The 19,385-nt window shown below is 50.9% G+C and overlaps 1 protein-coding gene across 1 annotated transcript; it reads right to left on the minus strand.

The window, feature by feature from the left end:
• Positions 1-16,087: 16,087 nt before the first annotated feature.
• LOC105048394 (GDSL esterase/lipase 7) lies at positions 16,088-18,648 on the minus strand. Its single transcript, XM_010927689.3, has 5 exons — positions 18,285-18,648; positions 18,033-18,160; positions 17,670-17,909; positions 16,620-16,875; positions 16,088-16,531 (listed from the first exon to the last, which is right to left on the minus strand). The coding sequence occupies exons 1-5, from the start codon at positions 18,646-18,648 to the stop codon at positions 16,314-16,316; spliced, it is 1,206 nt and encodes a 401-aa protein (XP_010925991.1). The 3' UTR covers positions 16,088-16,313.
• Between the last annotated feature and the right edge of the window lie 737 nt (positions 18,649-19,385).

The following is a 19,385-nucleotide window of genomic DNA, read 5'->3' on the forward strand; positions in this document are numbered from 1 at the left end:
AATAAGTCACCAGTTCATGGCTCATTTCGTCAGCAGCCGGCGTCTCCGGCGAGGTTCGGAGTCCCTCATCAACATCAAGCAAAAAGAGGGAGAATCCATCCGAGCTTACTTCAACCGCTTCAACGCCGCCGCCCTAGAGGTCCGAAACCTGGACCAATCGGTTGCAATGGCCGCCTTAAAGAGCGGCCTTCAAAAGAATGACCTCCTCTTCTCCCTGAAAAAAAAGTATCCTAGAGACTTTGCCGATCTGCTGGCTCGAGCCGAAGGATATGCCCGAGCGGAGGAAGCCTTCAAGCTTAAGGACGAGGAAGCCGCGAAGGAGCGACAGGCGGGCGACTTCGGCAAGCCCACAGTTGAAAGAGGCCCGAGTGAAGCCCGGCCACATTCTCGGACTCCTTCCGGGCACAAGCGCGCCCAGACTCCTCCCCGAGCACGCAGTCAGAGAAGCCCGGACCGCAGGGTTCGGCGGGGCTCTCCCCCAGGAAGATTTCGCAGCTATGCCGCCCTCAACGCGTCGAAAATCCAGGTGCTGATGGAGGTCAGAGAGCAGCTCCCAAGGTCAGAAAGGATGCGCACACATCCCGAGAAGCACAATCCTAACAAGTTCTGCCTCTACCATTGTGACCACGGTCACGACACAGAGGAATGCATTCAACTTCGAGACGAGATCGAGGAGCTCATCAGATGAGGTCGGCTCGACAGGTTCATTCGACGCCGGTCTGAGGGTAGAGAGGATCGGCCAAGGGTCCTGCCATAACCTGAGCCACCGAGGAGGGAAGAGCAGCCCGGAGATCGGCCTCCAATTGGGATCATCAACTCCATCTCTGGAGGACCTCGATGGGGAGCAGACCTTCTACGGCCATGGGATTTGAAAAACCTGTAAATGTATTACGAACGATTTTGCTTTAAATCAAGATTTCTTTCAGATTTGCATATCTTTCTCTTTTGGCATGGACTCGTAACGACAGGGGATAACTCCTTCAGACAACGAAAACAAAGCTGTGTTAGGAACAGGAGGAGAACCTTGTCCTAACATGGGCAAAGTTGAAAGTCCGATTATTTTAAGACCGGACGGGGAGCGAGGCCCATATAACGGTCCATATGTGCCCCCACGGCCCTGTTAGAGACAGGAGGAGAACCTCGCCCTAACATGAGCAAAGTCGAAGGCACGGTTCTCCTTAGACCGGATGGGGGGAGATGCCTTGCAACGCCTATATGTGCCCCCACAGCCCTGTTAGGGACAGGAGGAGAACCTCGTCCTAACATGAGCAAAGTCGAAGGCCCGGTTCTCCTTAGATCGGATGGGGGGAGAGGCCCTGCAATGCCCATATGTGCCCCCACAGCCCTATTAGGGACATGAGGAGAACCACGCCCTAACATGAGCAAAGTTGAAGGCCCGGTTCTCTTTAGACCGGATGGGGGGAGAGGCCCTGCAACGCCCATATGTGCCCCCACAACCCTGTTAGGGACAGGAGGAGAATCTCGTCGTAACATGAGCAAAGTTGAAGACCCGATTCTCCTTAGACCGGATGGGGGGAGAGGCCCTGCAACGTCCATACGTACCCCCACAGTCCTGTTAGGGACAGGAGGAGAACCTCGCCCTAACATGAGCAAAGTCGAAGGCCCGGTTACTTTTAGACCGGATGGGGGGAGAGGCCCTGCAACGCTCATATGTGCCCCCACAGTCCTGTTAAGAACAGGAGGAGAATCTCGTCCTAACCTGAGCTGAAATCGACTACATCAGGAATAAAAGGAGAACCTCGTCCTGATGCCGACTAAGATCCGGTCATTCAAGATCTGATAAGAAAAAAGAAAACCTTCTCGACGGCCCCTCTACGCTCCCGCGACCTCGTAAAAAGTTAGGGAGAACCCTTACTTAAAAAGAAGAGGGAGATGTGAAGGAAAAACGACAAACTACACCAGTGAAAAATGGAAGCCAAACTATACCAAAGACACAAAGAACCTCGTCTCCATGAAGAAGGAGAAAGAGAAAGAGAGATCTACGGTCATGAACGAAAAGGTAAATCAACACGACAACGGCTAGAAACCTTCAAACGATGTCGACGTCGAACAAATCAAAAGACACAAAAAATTCGGTAACGACGACCTAATACAAAAATGAACAAGGAACCTTCGGACAACATCGACATCGAACGAGACAAAAAATGAAAGAAGTCCGACGGACGACAATTCAACACAACGTGCAGACAAGGTAACCAAAAATCTTCTTTTCATTTCGTTAGCAAGGTATACGTTACAGAGCCCAGAAGGCCCAAAAAAAAAAAATGACAAGAACAGAAAAAGAAGACACATAGACGGACGGAAGGCAAAAAGAGCCCTCAGGGGGCCCGGCTTTTTCCGACTTCGAACTTTCGACTTCGACCCTCATCAGAGAGTGCCTTAAGCTTTCGACTTCTTCTTCCAATTCTTTCTCCCTCATTAGCATCTCCATATACCTCCCATGAAACCGTTGGCTTTCGTTCTCCGCCTCTCGGAGCCTCTTTCTCAGGACCTCGGATTCCGCCTCCGCGTCTTTGACCGCCTGCTGCTCGTATACCAGCTGGATCTTCAACTGCTGCAGCTCGGCCTTCCCCTCCCCAAGGGCGACGGATAGCTCTTCTATGGTTCCTCTCAGGGATTGAAGTTCGTCGGGGTCCCGAACAGGGACGAACTGAGCTCCTTCAGATAACTGCCTTTGAAGGCGAGCAATCTCGTCGGTCGCCATCCTGAGCTTCCTCCTGTAGTCATCCACCTGCTCGCACCAGCCGGCCCGGTATGCATTGTAGTTCATCTCGGCGTCCTGGAGCTGTTGCTGAAGATCGGAGAACTTCCTCGACCATTTTCGGTCGTGGTCGGCCCGGGTCGAAAGCCAGGATGAGCTTCCTTCCAGCTGACCGATCTTCTCCCGTGCAGCCGACAGCTCCACTCCAAGAGAGCTGATCTTGGAAGCCTGAGCCCAAGATCGGTCGCTGGAGCGCTTCTTATGTTCCTCGAGCTCCTTCTCAAAGTTCGCCTTCCTCCGGCTGTAATCCATGATCCCTTTCACGTGGAGGTTCCGGAAGTAGGTGGCCTCCGCAGTGGCCTCTGAGTGGCTCTCCCTCAGCCTGCGAAGCTCGTCCTCCATCTCCCTCGATTTTTCTGTTAAATGACGGACTTTCTTCCTCAGATGTCGGATCGTGGACCTCAGCAGAACTCCCTGTGGTAAGGGAAGCGCTTCGGCAGGACGCTACCATCGGGAGACAAAAGCGTCAAGGCGCGGCTCATTACAGAAAGGAAAAAGAAAAGAGAAGAGAAGTTTCCCATAAGGAGGAGCCCAATTTTATTGATTGAATGTCTCTTAAAGACAAAAAGGAAAAAGAAAAATCACAGTAAAAGAAAAATATAAAGTCAGAGGTCTCAGAACTCCGAAGCAGGAGTTGGGGAGCCCGGTGTTCTTGGAAGGGGGGCTGTGGTGGTAGCGGCAGTAGGAGAGGGCCCGGCTTCATCTTCAGACGCCTCATCCAAGAAGCTGAGGTCGAGCTCGAAAAATTTCTTGACCATCTTCTCTTGGCAGAGCTCGAATCCTTTGATGAATGCATCTTGGCCGAACTTGACGTTCAGGTCTCTCATTTCAGCGAAGGCCTTGAACTCCTCCACCGATTGGCCCCTGACCTCCGAGATCAAGATCGAAATCTGCTCCGTCAAATTCGCGACCTCGGCCTCCGCCTTCCTCACCATCTCCTCCGAGGCTTGCTTTTATTTCTTGAGCGCCTCTTGGAGGTTGCCTACCTCGGTAGTCTTTTTCTTGAGGCGGGCAGTCTCGGCCCGGCGACCTTCCTCCACCTGGATAGCGTCCCTCCTCGCCTTGTTCATCACCTCGATGTTGGCGAGGAACTGGTGCCCGATCTGCAAGGATGGTCGAAAAGTCAGAATGAAAGCTGAGAAGTTAATTGAATGAAGGAGCGAGGGGAAGGAGGAAAGTGAATCTGCTTACCTCGAGAAAAAACCCTAGAGAGTCCCAAACCCGCTGTTCGGGATCGGCGCGAACGATCCTCTGGACGACTTCAGACAGAACGCACCCGTCGACCAGTCGCTTTATCAGGTCCCTGTCATTAAAGGAATTCTCCACCGGCTCTTCCTCGGAGCCGTGGGATTCTTCGATGGCAGCTCGGCGGCCGCTGACCCTGCGGCCACCGTCTTCTTTCTCCTCCCCCTCTCAACCCCTAGCACCTCCTCGAAGCGGGCCCTCGAAGCGGGAACCTCGGCGGGAGAACTCCTCGAAGAGGCTCGGGGAATCAGAGGCTCGACGTCTGAAGGAACATCAACGGTGAGGGCCACCTGGGCGGGCGTGGCCGAGCTCGTCTCTTCCGTTCTGACCTTCTTTGCCGACCCGGAGGCCGCAGCGCCTTTTCTTTTGTAAACCTTGAGGCCCCTGGCAAGCATCCATGCTGCTTCGGCGTCCATTCTTAAAAAAAAAAAGAGAAAAAAAAAAGAAAGAAAAAAAAAGAGAGAAAAAAGAGATCAGCAATGGAGTGAAAGAAGGAAGAGGTGACGCGCAGTTAAAAAAAAAAAGGGGGGGAGAAGAGAAGAAGAAGAGAAGAAGAAAAGAAGAAGGAAAGATGGAATACTCGCAGGATCCAGGAGACTCAAGCCGATGTTGAACAGAAATTGCTCCTTCAGAAGGTTGGAAAGGGAAGGATTTGGATAACTAAGAAGTTTCCGGACGGCTCGAAGGTCGTCCTCTCCCAGGCTAGGAGCCCGGCGGATGGAGTCCCTTAGGGAGCCCCAAGGGGGCAATCCCAGCTTTAAGGTCGGACATTGGACGTAGAGGTACTTCCCCTTCCAGTTATGAATAGAAGAGAGAGCATCTTTCAGCAACCCCTTTTTGCCGAACTGGGGGGAGAAGTACCACCAGTCCTTCGTCGAGGGATGGCGCTTGAAGGTGTAAAAATACCTAAACAAAGGAAGAGATGGCTGAACTTCGACTACGTGGCAAAGGGAGAGGAACCCTATCAAAAACCTAAAAGAGTTCGGCGTGACTGAAGCTAAAGAAATATCTAGAAAATGGAAAAGAGCGACGACGAAGGACGGAAGCGGGAGCCGGAGCCCGGCACGGAAGGCCTCCTGGTACAGGCAAAAGCAGCCAGATGGGGGGGTGCTAGCCCAGTCGGTGGGACCAGGAAGCTCCAGATCGTACTCCGGAAGAACTCCATACTAAACCTTTATCAGTAGAAGTTCGTCCAGAGTCAGAGAACAGAAAATGGCATCCGGTGCAAAAATCGGACGAGGCCCAGCCCTAGATATGGATTCGTCTACAGTATGAGGGTTCTGAGGGACTGAGGCAGACGAACTCCTGAAACCGCTAGAGGCGGAGGTGTCAGAAGATATTTCAAGCAAGAACCCTAAAAATCCTAGAGAAATCGGGAGAAATAAGAGGCGAGAGGTTCGTGGGGAACCAAACAAGTGGAATGCGGCAAAAGAAAAATAAAGAAGAATGAGCACCTACATGGCAAGAGAAGGAACGAAAGTTTCGGAACTAACCTAAGTCACTCCGAAGGATGCAGAGGTGCGGAGATAGGGATGACTCGAAGAACACCTAGGGCCAAAACGGATGTCAAGGAAGGTCAGAGCTCTCGGAAAGAAGGCGGGCACCAACAGGACTTTCAGGCAGAGTGAAACTCCCGGAGGAAGAAGGGCGGGTTTAAATAGACCCTGGGATCTGGCATAATAATGATTGTGGATTTTCCCAGGCCGACCCATATTCGCCACGTGTCCCACTCGCCACAGCAGGCGGCTAAAAATGGCTGACAGCTGGCAGAGCCATCATTGCGTCGTACTCGGAGCCATGCTCCAGTGGAAATTTTGAAAAGTCTCTTCGGGTCACCCCGATTTGAAAAGACTCCAGCATGCGCGCATTAAATGCCAGGATATCTGAGGGCGGTTGCGCACAGAATTCAAGGGGGTAACTTCGGCTATGAAAATTTCTCTATACTTTCTTCATTCGAAACTCAAACTCGGAAGTAGAGAGACTGGTGTTGGGTATAAATACCCTCCAGCCGAAGTTCGTGCCAGGAGTGACCCTCCCGGGACTCTGCCGACATCCAACCTTGGGCGGCATATTTTCGAACCTCTCCGACGGTCGAGCTTCCGCAACATTCTCAAGTTCTGCCGACAGACGAACTCCTGCCGCATCTTCCGGGCTTCTCCGGCGATAAGCTTCTTCGGTTGTCCATCAGGCTGCTCCTAGTGCTCTCTGGATCCTATCTTCGGTCGATCTCCTACAAGGGTCAACCATCCGCCGGACCCCTTTCGGATCTTTTCCGACAAGATTCGATTGACTCCAATCTGAGTTTCTTCCAGAGCTACGTCAGTTCGTCAGTGGCCAAACTTTTCCAACAGCAGATCTCCACGACGGACGGGCTCCATCCAAGTTTCTACGACGGTCGACCGCCTTCCGAGTTTCATCCGGGCTCCTACGGGAGCCGGACTTCTTTCTCGAACTCCTACTGCAGGTAGACTTCGTCCGAGCTCCTATGGGAGCCAGACTTCAGCCCTGAGCTCCCATTGCAGGTAGACCTCATCCGAATTCTTACAAGGGCCGGACTCCGAGCTTCTGCTACAAGCGGTCTACTTCAAATTTTTACTACGAGCGGTCCGCGTTGGATTTCTACTGTAAGCCTCCACCCGAGCTTCCCTTGTGAATGAATTTCTTCCGAACTTCTATTGCAGACAGGCTTCGGTCGAGCTTCCTCAACAAATGATCCCCATCCAGACTTCTATGGTCGAGCTTCCTCAACAAATGATCCCCATCCGAACTTCTACGGGAACCAGACTCCGACCGAACTTCTGTAGCAGATAGATTCCGGATGAATTCTCACGACGCACGGGCTCCAGCGGTCAAATCTCTCCAGCGGGTGAACCTCTCCTGACGGATTCTGTGTGGAACTGAACTTCGTCCACAAAAAACCCCTGACCGAGCTTCTACAGCAGATGACCTTCGCCTGCAGTACTAGTGCCCAGGGCACCTAACGATAGGAAGCTCCCCAGCAAAATACGAGCTCCTTTCAGACGGAGAGCTACCCCTCTCCGTCAGACACCCCAACCGAGCTTCGACCGACAGGCCTGGACTCCCTGGCAGGCCACAGTAATGGTCGCGACTCTGCTCCACTTCCTATAACGGATCCCACACGGCTCCATCATGCTCTGGCAAGTCACGACAACGGACATCACTCCACTCTCCACAACAGGCTCCATGCGGCAGGCCACGGCGATGGCCACGACTCCACTCCACTACTCTCCGTAACAAACTCCTCATGGCCCCGAACAGCCCACTACCAGGCGGTTACAGACGTCGCTGTCAATCTGTTACGCCCTCTGCCTATAAAAAGGGGACCCCCAGATACGTTATTCTCTAAGCTCTAATCTCTATCTTAAAACTCTGCTAAAATTTTCGTTCGAGCACTCCATTTTTGTTGGGGCAGAGACTGACTTGAGCGTCGGAGTGTCTTGCCGGAGCACCCCCAACTCTGGTTTAGACTTTCTTTGTAGGTCCCGACGGCGACCGCGACTCCCTCGACTCCAGCTTCTCCGACGCCAGCAGATTTTTGCACCAACAGGGTTGGCGCTAGAGGAAGGGGGCGTGTCTTCGCAGTACCCTTGTTCTTAAAGGAGCGCTCAACGGGACTACCTTCGGTCATCTTCTCCGACATCTCCTCCTCCGGTTGCTTGCCTGATCTCCTCCTGATGCCTCCCCGAAGGGCATCCACCAGGCGGTCAACAGCCTTCGCGGCCAGATCTCAGCAAGCTACGCAAGCCCCGGCCTCATCTCCAGTTTTTCAGGCTCCTCCTCCAACGACGATGGCAGTCGGCATGGAGCAGTTTGACCTGCTGGTTCAACAGGTCAGAGGCCTCACCGAAGCAGTGCAGGCCATGCAGCAGCAACCGCAGCAGCCGCAAGCGTCGGTGCGGCTGGAAAGAGCGTCGTCGGAGTTCCAGAATCCAACGACCGGACGGGCCACATGGGCCAGCCGCCCTGTCTTTCTCAGAAAAGAAAAACAGAAGGCAGAGAGTCCTCCGTCCGATTATGATTCAACCCCCGGAGAGTCCCTGCCTCCGCTCCACCAGAAAACCCTCGAGGCCCGCAATCGAGAGGACCTCCTGCATCAGAGATTCCAGGAGATGAACCGGCGGATCGAAGAGCTCCGCCGTGCTCCCACTGCTTACGGTGAGGACATCTGCACTGATCCTCCTTTCTCTCAAATGATCATGCAGGAACCAATCCTGTCGAACTTCAAGCTCCCCCAATTCGAGAGCTACGATGGGACCTCGGACCCGGTCGACCACCTGGAGGCCTTTCGGACCATGATGCTGCTCCATGGTGCGCCAGACACCATCTTATGTCGAGCTTTCCTGTCTACCTTGAACGGAGCAGCAAGGAATTGGTACTCGGCATTGAAGTCGGGTACGATCTTCTCCTTTGACCAAATGAGTCACCAGTTTGTGGCTCATTTCATCAGTAGCCGGCGTCCTCGGCGAGGTTCGGAGTCCCTCATCAACATCAAGCAAAAGGAGGGAGAATCCATCCGAGCTTACGTCAACCGCTTCAACGCCGCCGCCCTGGAGGTCCGGAACCTGGACCAATCGGTTGCAATGGCCGCCTTAAAGAGCGGCCTTCAAAAGAATGACCTCCTCTTCTCCCTGAAAAAGAAGTATCCTAGAGACTTTACCGATCTGCTGGCTCGGGCCGAAGGATATGCCCGAGCGGAGGAAGCCTTCAAGTTGAAGGACGAGGAAGCCGCGAAGGAGCGACAGACGGGCGACTCCAGCAAGCCCGCAGTTGAAAGAGGCCCGAGTGAAGCCCGGCCATGTTCTCGGACTCCTCCCGGGCACAAGCGCACCCAGACTCCTCCCCGAGCACGCAGGCAGAGAAGCCCGGATCGTAGGGTTCGATGGGGCTCTCCCCCAGGAAGATTCTGCAGCTATGCCCCCCTCAATGCGTCGAAAACTCAGGTGCTGATGGAGGTCAGAGAGCAGCTCCCAAGGCCAGAAAGGATGCACACACACCCCGAGAAGCGCAATCCTAACAAGTTCTGCCTCTACTATCGTGACTACGATCACGACACAAAGGAATGCATTCAACTCCGAAACGAGATCGAGGAGCTCATCAGACGAGGTCAGCTCGACAGGTTCATTCGACGCCGGCCTGAGGGTAGAGAGGATCGGCCAAGGGCCCTGCCACAACCTGAGCCGTCGAGGAGGGAAGAGCAGCCTGGAGATCGGCCTCCAATTGGGATCATCAACTCCATCTCTGGAGGACCTCGACGGGGAGCAGACCTTCTACGGCCATGGGATTTGAAAAACCTGTAAATGTATTATGAACGACTTTGCTTTAAATCAAGATTCTTTTCAGATTTGCATATCTTTTCTTTTTGGCATGGACTCGTAACGACAGGGAATAACCCCTTCAGACAACGAAAACAAAGCCCTGTTAGGGACAGGAGGAGAACCTTGTCCTAACATGGGCAAAGTTGAAAGTTCGATTATTTTAAGATCGGACGGAGGGTGAGGCCCATATAACGGCCTATATGTGCCCCCACGGCTCTGTTAGGGACAGGAGGAGAACCTCGCCCTAACATGAGCAAAATCGAAGGCTCGGTTCTCCTTAGACTGAATGGGGGAGAGGTCCTGCAACGCCCATGTGTGCCCCCACAGTCCTGTTAGGGACAGGAGGAAAACCTCACCCTAACATGAGCAAAGTCGAAGGCCCGATTCTCCTTAGACCGGATGGGGGAGAGGCCTTGTAACGCCCATATGTGCCCCCACAGCCCTGTTAGGGACAGGAGGAGAACCTCGTCCTAACATGAGCAAAGTCGAAGGCCCGATTCTCCTTAGACCGGATGGGGAGAGGCCCTGTAATGCCCATATGTGCCCCCACAGTCCTGTTAGGGACAGGAGGAGAACCTCGCCCTAACATGAGCAAAGTCGAAGGCCCGGTTCTCCTTAGACCGGATGGGGGGAGAGGCCCTGCAACGCCCATACGTGCCCCCACAGCTCTGTTAGGGATAGGAGGAGAACCTCGTCCTAACATGAGCAAAGTCGAAGGCCCAGTTACTTTTAGACCGGATGGGGGGAGAGGTCCTGCAACGCCTATATGTGCCCCCACAGTCCTGTTAGGAACAGGAGGAGAACCTCGTCCTAACTTGAGCTGAAATCGACTACATCAGGAATAAAAGGAGAACCTCGTCCTGACGCCGACTAAGATCCGATCATTCAAGATCTGATAAGAAAAAAGAGAACCTTCTCGACGGTCCCTCTATGCTCCCGCGACCCCGTAAAAAGTTAGGGAGAACCCTTACTTAAAAAGAGGAGGGAGATGTGAAGGAAAAGCGATGGACTACACCAGTGAAAAATGGAAGCCAAACTATACCAAAGACACAAAGGACCTCGTCTCCATGAAGAAGGAGAAAGAGAAAGAGAGATCTACGATCATGAACGAAAAGGCAAATCAACACGACAACGGCTAGGAACCTTCAAACAATGTGGACGTCGAACAAATCAAAAGACACAAGAAATTCGGTAACGACGACCTAATACAAAAATGAACAAGAAACCTTCGAACAATATCGACATCGAACGAGACAAAAAATGAAAGAAGTCCGATGGACGATAATTCAACGCAACGCACGGACAAGGTAACAAAAAATCTCCTTTTCATTTTGTTAGCAAGGTATACGTTACAGAGCCCAGAAGGCCAAAAAAAAAAAAGAAAAATGACAAGAACAGAAAAAGAAGACACATAAACGGATGGAAGGCAAAAAGAGCCCTAAGGGGGCCCGGCTTCTTCCGACTTCGAACTTTCGGCTTCGACCCTCATCAGGGAGTGCTTTAAGCTTTCGACTTTTTCTTCGAATTCTTTCTCCCTCATTAGCATCTCCATATACCTCTGATGAAACCGTTGGCTTTCGTTCTCCGCCTCTCGGAGTCTCTTTCTCAGGATCTCAGATTCCGCCTCCGCATCCTTGACCGCCTGCTGCTCGTATACCAGCTGGATCTTCAACTGCTGCAGCTCGGCCTTCCCCTCCCCAAAGGCGACGGATAGCTCTTCTATGGTTCTTCTCAGGGATTGGAGTTCGTCGGAGTCTCGAACAGGGACGAACTGGGCTCCTTTAGATAACTGCCTTTGAAGGCGGGCAATCTCGTCGATCGCCATCCTGAGTTTCTTCCTGTAGTCGTCCACCTGCTCGCACCAGCCGGTCCGGTATGCATTGTAATTTGCCTCGACGTCCTAGAGCTGTTGTTGAAGGTCGGAGAACTTCCTCGACCATTCTCGATCGTGGTCGGCCCGGGTCAAAAGCCAGGACGAGCTTCCTTCCAGCTGGCCGATCTTCTCCCGTGCAGCCGACAGCTCCGCTCCAAGAGAGCTGATCTTGGAAGTCTGAGCCCAAGATCGGTCGCTGGCGTGCTTCTTATGTTCCTCGAGCTCCTTCTCGAAGTTCGCCTTCCTCCGACTGTAATCCGTGATCTCTTTCACGTGGAGGTTCCGGAAGTAGGTGGCCTCCGCAGTGGCCTCTGAGTGGCTCTCCCTCAGCCTGCGAAGCTCGTCCTCCATCTCCCTCGACTTTTCTGTTAAATGACGGACTTTCTTCCTCAGATGTCGGATCGTGGACCTCAGCGGAACTCCCTGTGGCAAGGGAAGCACTTCGACAGGGCGCTACCATCGGGAGACAAAAGCGTCAAGGCGCGGCTCATTGCAGAAAGGAAAAAGAAAAGAGAAGAGAAGTTCCCCATAAGGAGGAGCCAAATTTTATTGATTGAATATCTCTTAAAGACAAAAAGGGAAAAGAAAAATTACAGTAAAAGAAAAATACAAAGTCAGAGGTCTCAGACCTCCGAAGCAGGAGTTGGGGAGCCCGATGTTCTTGGAAGGGGGGCTGCGGTGGCAGCGGCAGTAGGAGAGGGCCCGGCTTCATCTTCAGATGCCTCATCCAAGAAGCTGAGGTCGAGCTCGGGAAATTTCTTGACCATCTTCTCTTGGCAGAGCTCGAATCCTTTGATGAATGCATCTTGGCCGAACTTGACGTTCAGGTCCCTTATTTCAACGGAGGCCTTGAACTCCTCCACCACTTGGCCCCTGGCCTCCGAGATCAAAATCAAAATCTACTCCGTCAAATTCGCGACCTCGGCCTCTGCCTTCCTCACCATCTCCTCTGAGGCTTGCTTTTCTTTCTTGAGCGCCTCTTGGAGGTTGGCTACCTCAGCAGTCTTTTTCTTGAGGCGGGCAGCCTCGGCCCGACGATCTTCCTCCGCCTGAATAGCGTCCCTCCTCACCTTGTTCATCGTCTCGATATTGGCGAAGAGCTGGTGCTCGATCTGCAAGGGCGGTCGGAAAGTCAGAATGAAAGCTGAGAAGTTAATTGAATGAAGGAGCGAGGGGAAGGAGGAAAGTGAATCTGCTTACCTCGAGAAAGGACCCTAGAGAGTCCCAAACCCGCTGTTCGGGATCGGCACGAACGATCCTCTGGACGACTTCGGGCAGGACACACCCGTCGACCAGTCGCTTTATCAGGTCCCTGTCATTAAAGGGATTCTCCACCGGCTCTTCCTCGGAGCCATGGGATTCTTCGATGGCGGCTTGGCGGCCGCTGACCCTACGGGCCACCGTCTTCTTTCTCCTCCCCCTCTCAACCCTTGGCACCTCCTCGAAGCGGGCCCCGAAGCAGGAACCTCGGTGGGAGAACTCCTTGAAGAGGCTCGGGGAACCGGGGGCTCGACGTCTGAAGGAACATCGACGGTGAGGGCCGCCTGGGCGGGCGTGGCCGAGCTCGTCTCCTCCGTTTCGGCCTTCTTTGCCGATCCGGAGGCCGCAGCGCCTTTTCTTTTGTGAACCTTGAGGCCCCTGGCAAGCATCCGTACTGCTTCGGCGTCCATTCCTAAAAAAAAAGAGAAAAAAAAAAGGAAAAAAAAAGAGAGAAAAAAGAGATCAGCAACAGAGTGAAAGAAGGAAGAGGTGACGCGCAGTTAAAAAAAAAAGGGAGGGGGAGAGAAAAAGAAGAGAAGAAGAAAAGAAGAAGAAAGAAAAGATGGAATACTCGCAAGATCCAGGGGACTCAAACCAATGTTGAACATAAATTGCTCCTTCAGAAGGTTAGGAAGGGAAGGAGTTGGATAACTAAGAAGTTTTCGGGCGGCTCGAAGGTCGTCCTCTCCCAGACTAGGAGCCCGACGGACGGAGTCCCTCAGGGAGCCCCAAGGGTGCAATCCCAGCTTTAAGGTCGGACATTGGACGTAGAGGTACTTTTCCTTCCAGTTATGGATAGAAAAGGGAGCACCTTTCAGCAACTCCTTCTTGCCGAACTGGGGGGAGAAGTACCACCAGTTCTTTGCCGAGGGGTGGCGCTTGAAGGTGTAAAAATACCTAAACAAAGGAAGAGATGGCTGAACTTCGACTACGTGGCAAAGGAAGAGGAACCCTATCAAAAACCTAAAGGAGTTCGACGCGAGTGAAGCTAAAAAAATGTCTAGAAAACGGAAAAAAACGACGATGAAGGATGGAAGCGGGAGCCGGAGCCCGACATGGAAGGCCTCCTGGTACAGGCAGAAGCGGCCAGGTGGGGGGTGCTAGCCCGGTCGGCGGGACCAAGAAGCTCCAGATCGTACTCCGGAGGAACTCCATACTGAACATTTATCAGTAGAAGTTTGTCTAGAGTCAGAGAACAGGGAATGGCGTCCGACGCAAAAACCGGACGAGGCCCAGCCCTAGATATGGGTTCGTCTACAGTATGAGGGTTTTGAGGGACTGAGGCAGACGAACTCCTGGAACCGCTAGAGGCGGAGGTGCCAGAAGACATTTCAAGCAAGAACCCTAAAAATCATGGAGAAATCGGAAGAAATAAGAAGCGAGAGGTTCGTGGGGAACCAAACAAGTGGAATGCGACAGAAGAAAAATGAAGAAGAATGAGCACCTAGATGGCAAGAGAAGGAACGAAAGTTCCGGAACTAACCTAAGTCGCTTCGAAGGATGCAGAGGTGCGGGGACAGGGATGACTCGAAGAACACCTAGGGCCAAAACGGACGCCAAGGAAGGTCAGAGCTCTCGGAAAGAAGGCGGGCACCAACAGGACTTTCAGGCAGAGTGAAACTCCCGGAGGAAGAAGGGCGGGTTTAAATAGACCCTGGGATCCGGCGTAATAATGATTGTGGATCTTCCCAAGCCGACCCATATTCGCCACGTGTCCCACTCACCACAGCAGGCGGCTAAAAATGGCTGACAGCTGGCAGAGCCATCATTATACCGTACCCGGAGCCACGCTCCAGCAGGAATTTCGAAAAGTCTCTTCGGGTCGTCCCGATTTGAAAGGACTCCAGCATGTGCGCATTAAATGCCAGGATATCTGAGGGCGACTGCACGCAGAATTCAAGGGGGCAACTTCGGCTGTGAAAATTTCTCTATACTTCCTTCATTCGAAACTCAAACTCGGAAGTAGGAGGACTGGTGTTGGGTATAAAATATCCCTCAGTCGAAGTTCGTACCAGGAGTGACCCTCCCGGGACTCTGCCGATGTCCAACCTTGGGCGACATATTTCCGAACCTCTCCGGCGGTCGAGCTTCCGCAACATTCTCAAGTTCTGCCGACGGACGAACTCCTGCCGCATCTTCCGGGCTTCTCCGGCGATAAGCTTCTTCGGTTGTCCATCAGGCTGCTCCTAGTGCTCTCTGAATCCTACCTTCGGCCAATCTCCTACAAGGGTCAACCGTCTGTCGGACCCCTTCCGGATCTTTTCCGACAGGATTCGATTGACTCCAATCCGAGTTTCTTCCAGAGCTACGTCAATTCGTCAGTGGCCGAACTTTTTCAATAGCAGATCTCCACGACGGACGGGCTCCATCCAAGTTTCTACGACGGTCGACCGCCTTCTGAGTTTCATCCGAGCTCCTACGGGAGCCGGACTTCTTCCTCGAACTCCTACTGCAGGTAGACTTCGTCCGAGCTCCTACGGGAGCCAGACTTCAACCCTGAGCTCCCATTGCAGGTAGACCTCATCCGAATTCTTACAAGGGCCGGACTCCGAGCTTCTGCTACAAGCGGTCTACTTCAAATTTCTACTACGAGCGGTCCGCGTTGGATTTCTACTGTAAGCCTCCACCCGAGCTTCCCTTGTGAACGAATTCCTTCCGGACTTCTATTGCAGGCAGGCTTCGGCCGAGCTTCCTCAACAAATGATCCACATCCGGACTTCTACAGCCGAGCTTTCTCAACAAATGATCCCCATCCGGACTTCTACGGGAACCAGACTCCGACCGAACTTCTGTAGCAGACAGATTCCGAATGAATTCCCACGACGCACGGGCTCCAGCGACCGAACCTCTCCAGCGGGTGAACCTCTCCTGACGGATTCTGCGTGAAACTGAACTTCGTCCACAGAAAGCCCCTGACCGAGCTTCTACAGCAGATGACCTTCGCCTGCAGTACTAGCGCCCAGGGCACCCAACGGTAGGAAGCTCGCCAGCAATATCCGAGCTCCTCTTAGATGGAGAGCTACCCCTCTCCGTCAGACACCCTAATCGAGCTTCGGCTGACAGGCCTGGACTCCCTGGCAGGCCACAGTAATGACCGCGACTCTACTCCACTTCCTATAACGGATTCCACGCAGCTCCATCATGCTCTGGCAAGTCACGACAACGGACATCACTCCACTCTCCACAACAGGCTCCACGCGGCAGGCCACGGCGATGGCCACGACTCCACTCCACTACTCTCCGTAACAAACTCCTCATGGCCCCGAACGACCCACTACCAGGCGGTTACAGACGTCGCTGTCAATCTGTTACGCCCTCCACCTATAAAAAGCGGACCCCCAGATACGTTATTCTCTAAGCTCTAATCTATATCTCAAAATTCTGCTAAAATTTCCGTTCGAGCACTCCATTTTTGTTGAGGCAGAGAACTGACTTGAACGTCGGAGGGTCTTGTCGAAGCACCTCCAACTCCGGTTTAGACTTTCTTTGCAGGTCCCGGCAGCGACCGCGACTTCCTCGACTCCAGCTTCTCCGATGCCGGCGGATTTTTGCACCAACAGTTTTTTTATACCAAAAAGTAGGTGAAGATGAAGTACATAGAGAAAGCACATACGCTTATAATGGCTTAGCATAAGCTTCCAGTAAATTGTAAGCCTGTATAAGGATCATATGTCTGGATGATTAGAAGAATCTAATCAACATGAGCATGTGCCTTCCTATGATCTATATTTGCTGCAGTGATAAGCACAGTAGTTTGGAGCTTTAAAAAAAAGAAAAAAAGAATTGCTAGTTATCGACACACATGCTTGTAAACTTGCTAAATCATGTCTCGCAAGTGCATAGGGGAGCACATGGTGGTGTGCTCACCAGACCACACGTTTTCTGCAAGGATTCGGTTCACTGCATCTGTGGGGTGGAACTCATCCCACCAAACATGGGTCGATGCATCGCTGCAGGCCATCTCTGGTAGCAGGCACATGATCAATCCTCCATACTTGCCCAATCCACAACAAGCATCAGCTGTTGTCTCAAAACCTGGAAAGATAGAGAAAGTCTGTTAGCAGGCACTGGACCTTTGTCTTAGGGAGTAAAGTGGCATGCTGATCAAGTGACTGTGACTCACCATAGCGTTGGCGGTTTGTGAGTATGTCCATGGAGCCTTCAAAAGCATCACAGAAGGTGATCATGGCACCTGGGAGCTCATGGTTTAGCACGTACACCATGTATTTCATGGCATAGTTGAACTCGATTACTACATTGTTTATCTCATCAACGCACTCCCCATTTTCACTGCCGTACTGCCACAAGTAGTGAGGAGTGCAGCCAATTGGAGCTAGCCCCATGACAACCACTTTCCTCACATTTGCATTATATAGATTCTGCATTCAGGTATTTATATCAAAGAATCAATGAAAGTTGGCCAAAGAGCAGGTACTACATTCACATCAAACAAACCTCATATTCATTATACCAATAACAAATTAAAAGGATTTAGCAAGCCATAATCTGAAATTTGAAGGACAAGAGATCTCATCTATAGCATAAAAACATATAATGGGTATACATATTGTCAAGGGGCTTCATCTCAAATTGCAGGAATTTAGCAAGCTGTAGTCTGAAATTTAAGGATAACTAGATGCAAGACACGCTTATGAATGGCAACCAGGTAGGCTCCAATATATTCCAGGAATGCTCCAGTCGAATTTAAAGGTTTAACAGAAGCAGATATTAAAGATAACCATGATGGTATATTCCAGCCACAAATTCATGGTACATTTGAATTAACTCTCTTGGGTGCAGCAAGCATGATCTAGAAATTGCAGTAAATATATCAAATTACAGGGTACTGGCCATATTTAATGCATATATTCAGGGGATAAGATATTATAATTGATTTGCCACAGATTCTGCAAGATGCAACTGAGAACTAAAGATTAAATGATATGAAACATATCTATCGGGGACATGCTAATCAAATTTCAGGAATTAGACAAATCTTGTTTTCTTTTTCCTTTTTTTTCTTGGAGAATAAGACAACAAATATTGGAAACCTTTCAAGAGAAAAGGTACAAATCGCAGCTCAGACAGGAAATATTGGGCATTCCAAACTGTACAAATTCCAGTTCCTGAATATGGGCATTAGTAATATTCCAAGGAGGAGATAAGAGAAAACCTTGAGTTCCTCGTTCACAGTGGTTGCCAGGAGCTGGTTGAACTCCCATGGCAGGTATAGTGACTGCACACTCGAGGTATTCCTCAGATAGTAATGTATGAAGTCATTACTCCCAATGGACACATAGAACACCGACCTCGCGACTAGGTCCGCTGCTGCCTCCTCCCCGAGACCTAGTGCAAACTGCTCAAATGTATCGGTGACCTGCTGGATCTGTCGGGTCAGAGAGACGTGCTGCCCCTGCGCACCAAAATTACCAAAACCCAGGTAGCGCTACGATCAAGAATCATCCTTCCAGACCAATTTTGGCATCAAAATCTCATCTTTCTCAAAGAAAGCATCGATTTTGGGGGTGAATTTTACCAGATCGGACCCACTCAAGAAGAGGATTCCGGCGGCGGCTGACGCATAGTTCACGCCGTGGATCATTTCCTCGATCTCCCCGCTTTGCCCCAAGAACGGAGGCACGAACGGGAGCCCCAGTCGGAGTGCTATATCAGAATTAATCAAGAAAACTGAGTTTCTGGAGAAAGATTTTTCGAGACCCAAGAGGAGGATTTCGAATCTTGATAGAACGAGAGGGTTCAAGAAGGGAAAGGGAAGGAGGAAACGGACCGAGGTAGTCGACAATGATGCGGCCGTTGGAGAAGCGGCCGGTAGGGCGGTGGGTGTCGAAGTCCCGGCCGTATGGGGGGCGGTCGGCGCGGGCGAAGGTGCCGAGGTAGTTGTTGGTGCCGCAGTCGACAGTGGAGTCGCCGAGGACGAAGAGTGCAGGGGCGAGAGGGGAGCCTGGGGACGGGGAGGGGGTGGGGACCGCCGGCGGAGGAGGAGGCTCTGGGCCCGGGTTGATGGGTCCGATGGCGGAGATGACGGCGTCGATGAGGAGATCGACGGCGAGGTGTTGGCGTTCTTGGAAGGACGAGTAGGGGAGGGAAAAAAGGAAAAGGAAAAAGAGGCAGAGAGAAGAGGTGGGCGCCATCTCTGTGTGGTTCGAAAAGGTCGGTGGAGGTTATATATATATATATATATATATATATATATATATATATATATATATATATATATATATATGATATATAAATAAATTATCAATTCTTGATAGATGGGTTTTGTAAGCTTTTGATCAAAGTTAAATTAGTGCAGCATCTCACCGTTAATTAACTTAGAGTGCGTTTGATTATATTTTTTAATTTTTAATTTTTAAAAATATTTTTTATTTTTTTAATTTTTATTATTGAATAAAAATAAAAAAATAAGAAATATGTTTGATAATTACGTTACTGTAAAATAAAAAATAACATTTGAAGACGGTAGGTAAAGAACTCGATGAGGGAGAAATGTTCAAAAAAAAAGAGAGAAGGAGATGCAGAGGTGAAGAGCTTGATGAGAGAGAAGATTTGAACTCTTTACTTTTTGATTTGACGTTTTAGATATATAAAAATAAAAAATATAAAAAAATATATATTTAAAAAATAAAAATTTATTATTTCATATATAAAATATTTTTTTAAATTTTTATGATATTATTAAATATTACTTTTTAATTTTTATTTTTTAAAAAATAAAAAATAAAAAAATATATATATATATATATTTTTTAATCACTAACCAAATGCACCCTTAGTCGAGTGGAGAACCAATTTCTCCCGGTAGAAAATTTGAACGGCAAAATTGTTGTTTGCTCAATACTCTTGGCCAGTGACGCCACCATCAACG

This window comes from Elaeis guineensis, chromosome 7, assembly GCF_000442705.2.
Source record: "Elaeis guineensis isolate ETL-2024a chromosome 7, EG11, whole genome shotgun sequence".
NCBI classification, from domain to species: Eukaryota; Viridiplantae; Streptophyta; class Magnoliopsida; order Arecales; family Arecaceae; genus Elaeis; species Elaeis guineensis.

What these genes read in the sequence shown, in the direction of transcription:
- LOC105048394 (XM_010927689.3), bottom strand. Translation starts at nt 18,648, where the DNA reads ATGGCGCCCACCTCTTCTCTCTGCCTCTTTTTCCTTTTCCTTTTTTCC. An exon ending in TCTTGAGTGGGTCCGATCTG is followed by an intron (nt 17,910 to 18,032) that starts GTAAAATTCACC and finishes TTTGGTGCGCAG; the next exon opens with GGGCAGCACGTCTCTCTGAC. An exon ending in CTGTGAACGAGGAACTCAAG is followed by an intron (nt 16,876 to 17,669) that starts GTTTTCTCTTAT and finishes ACCTGAATGCAG; the next exon opens with AATCTATATAATGCAAATGT.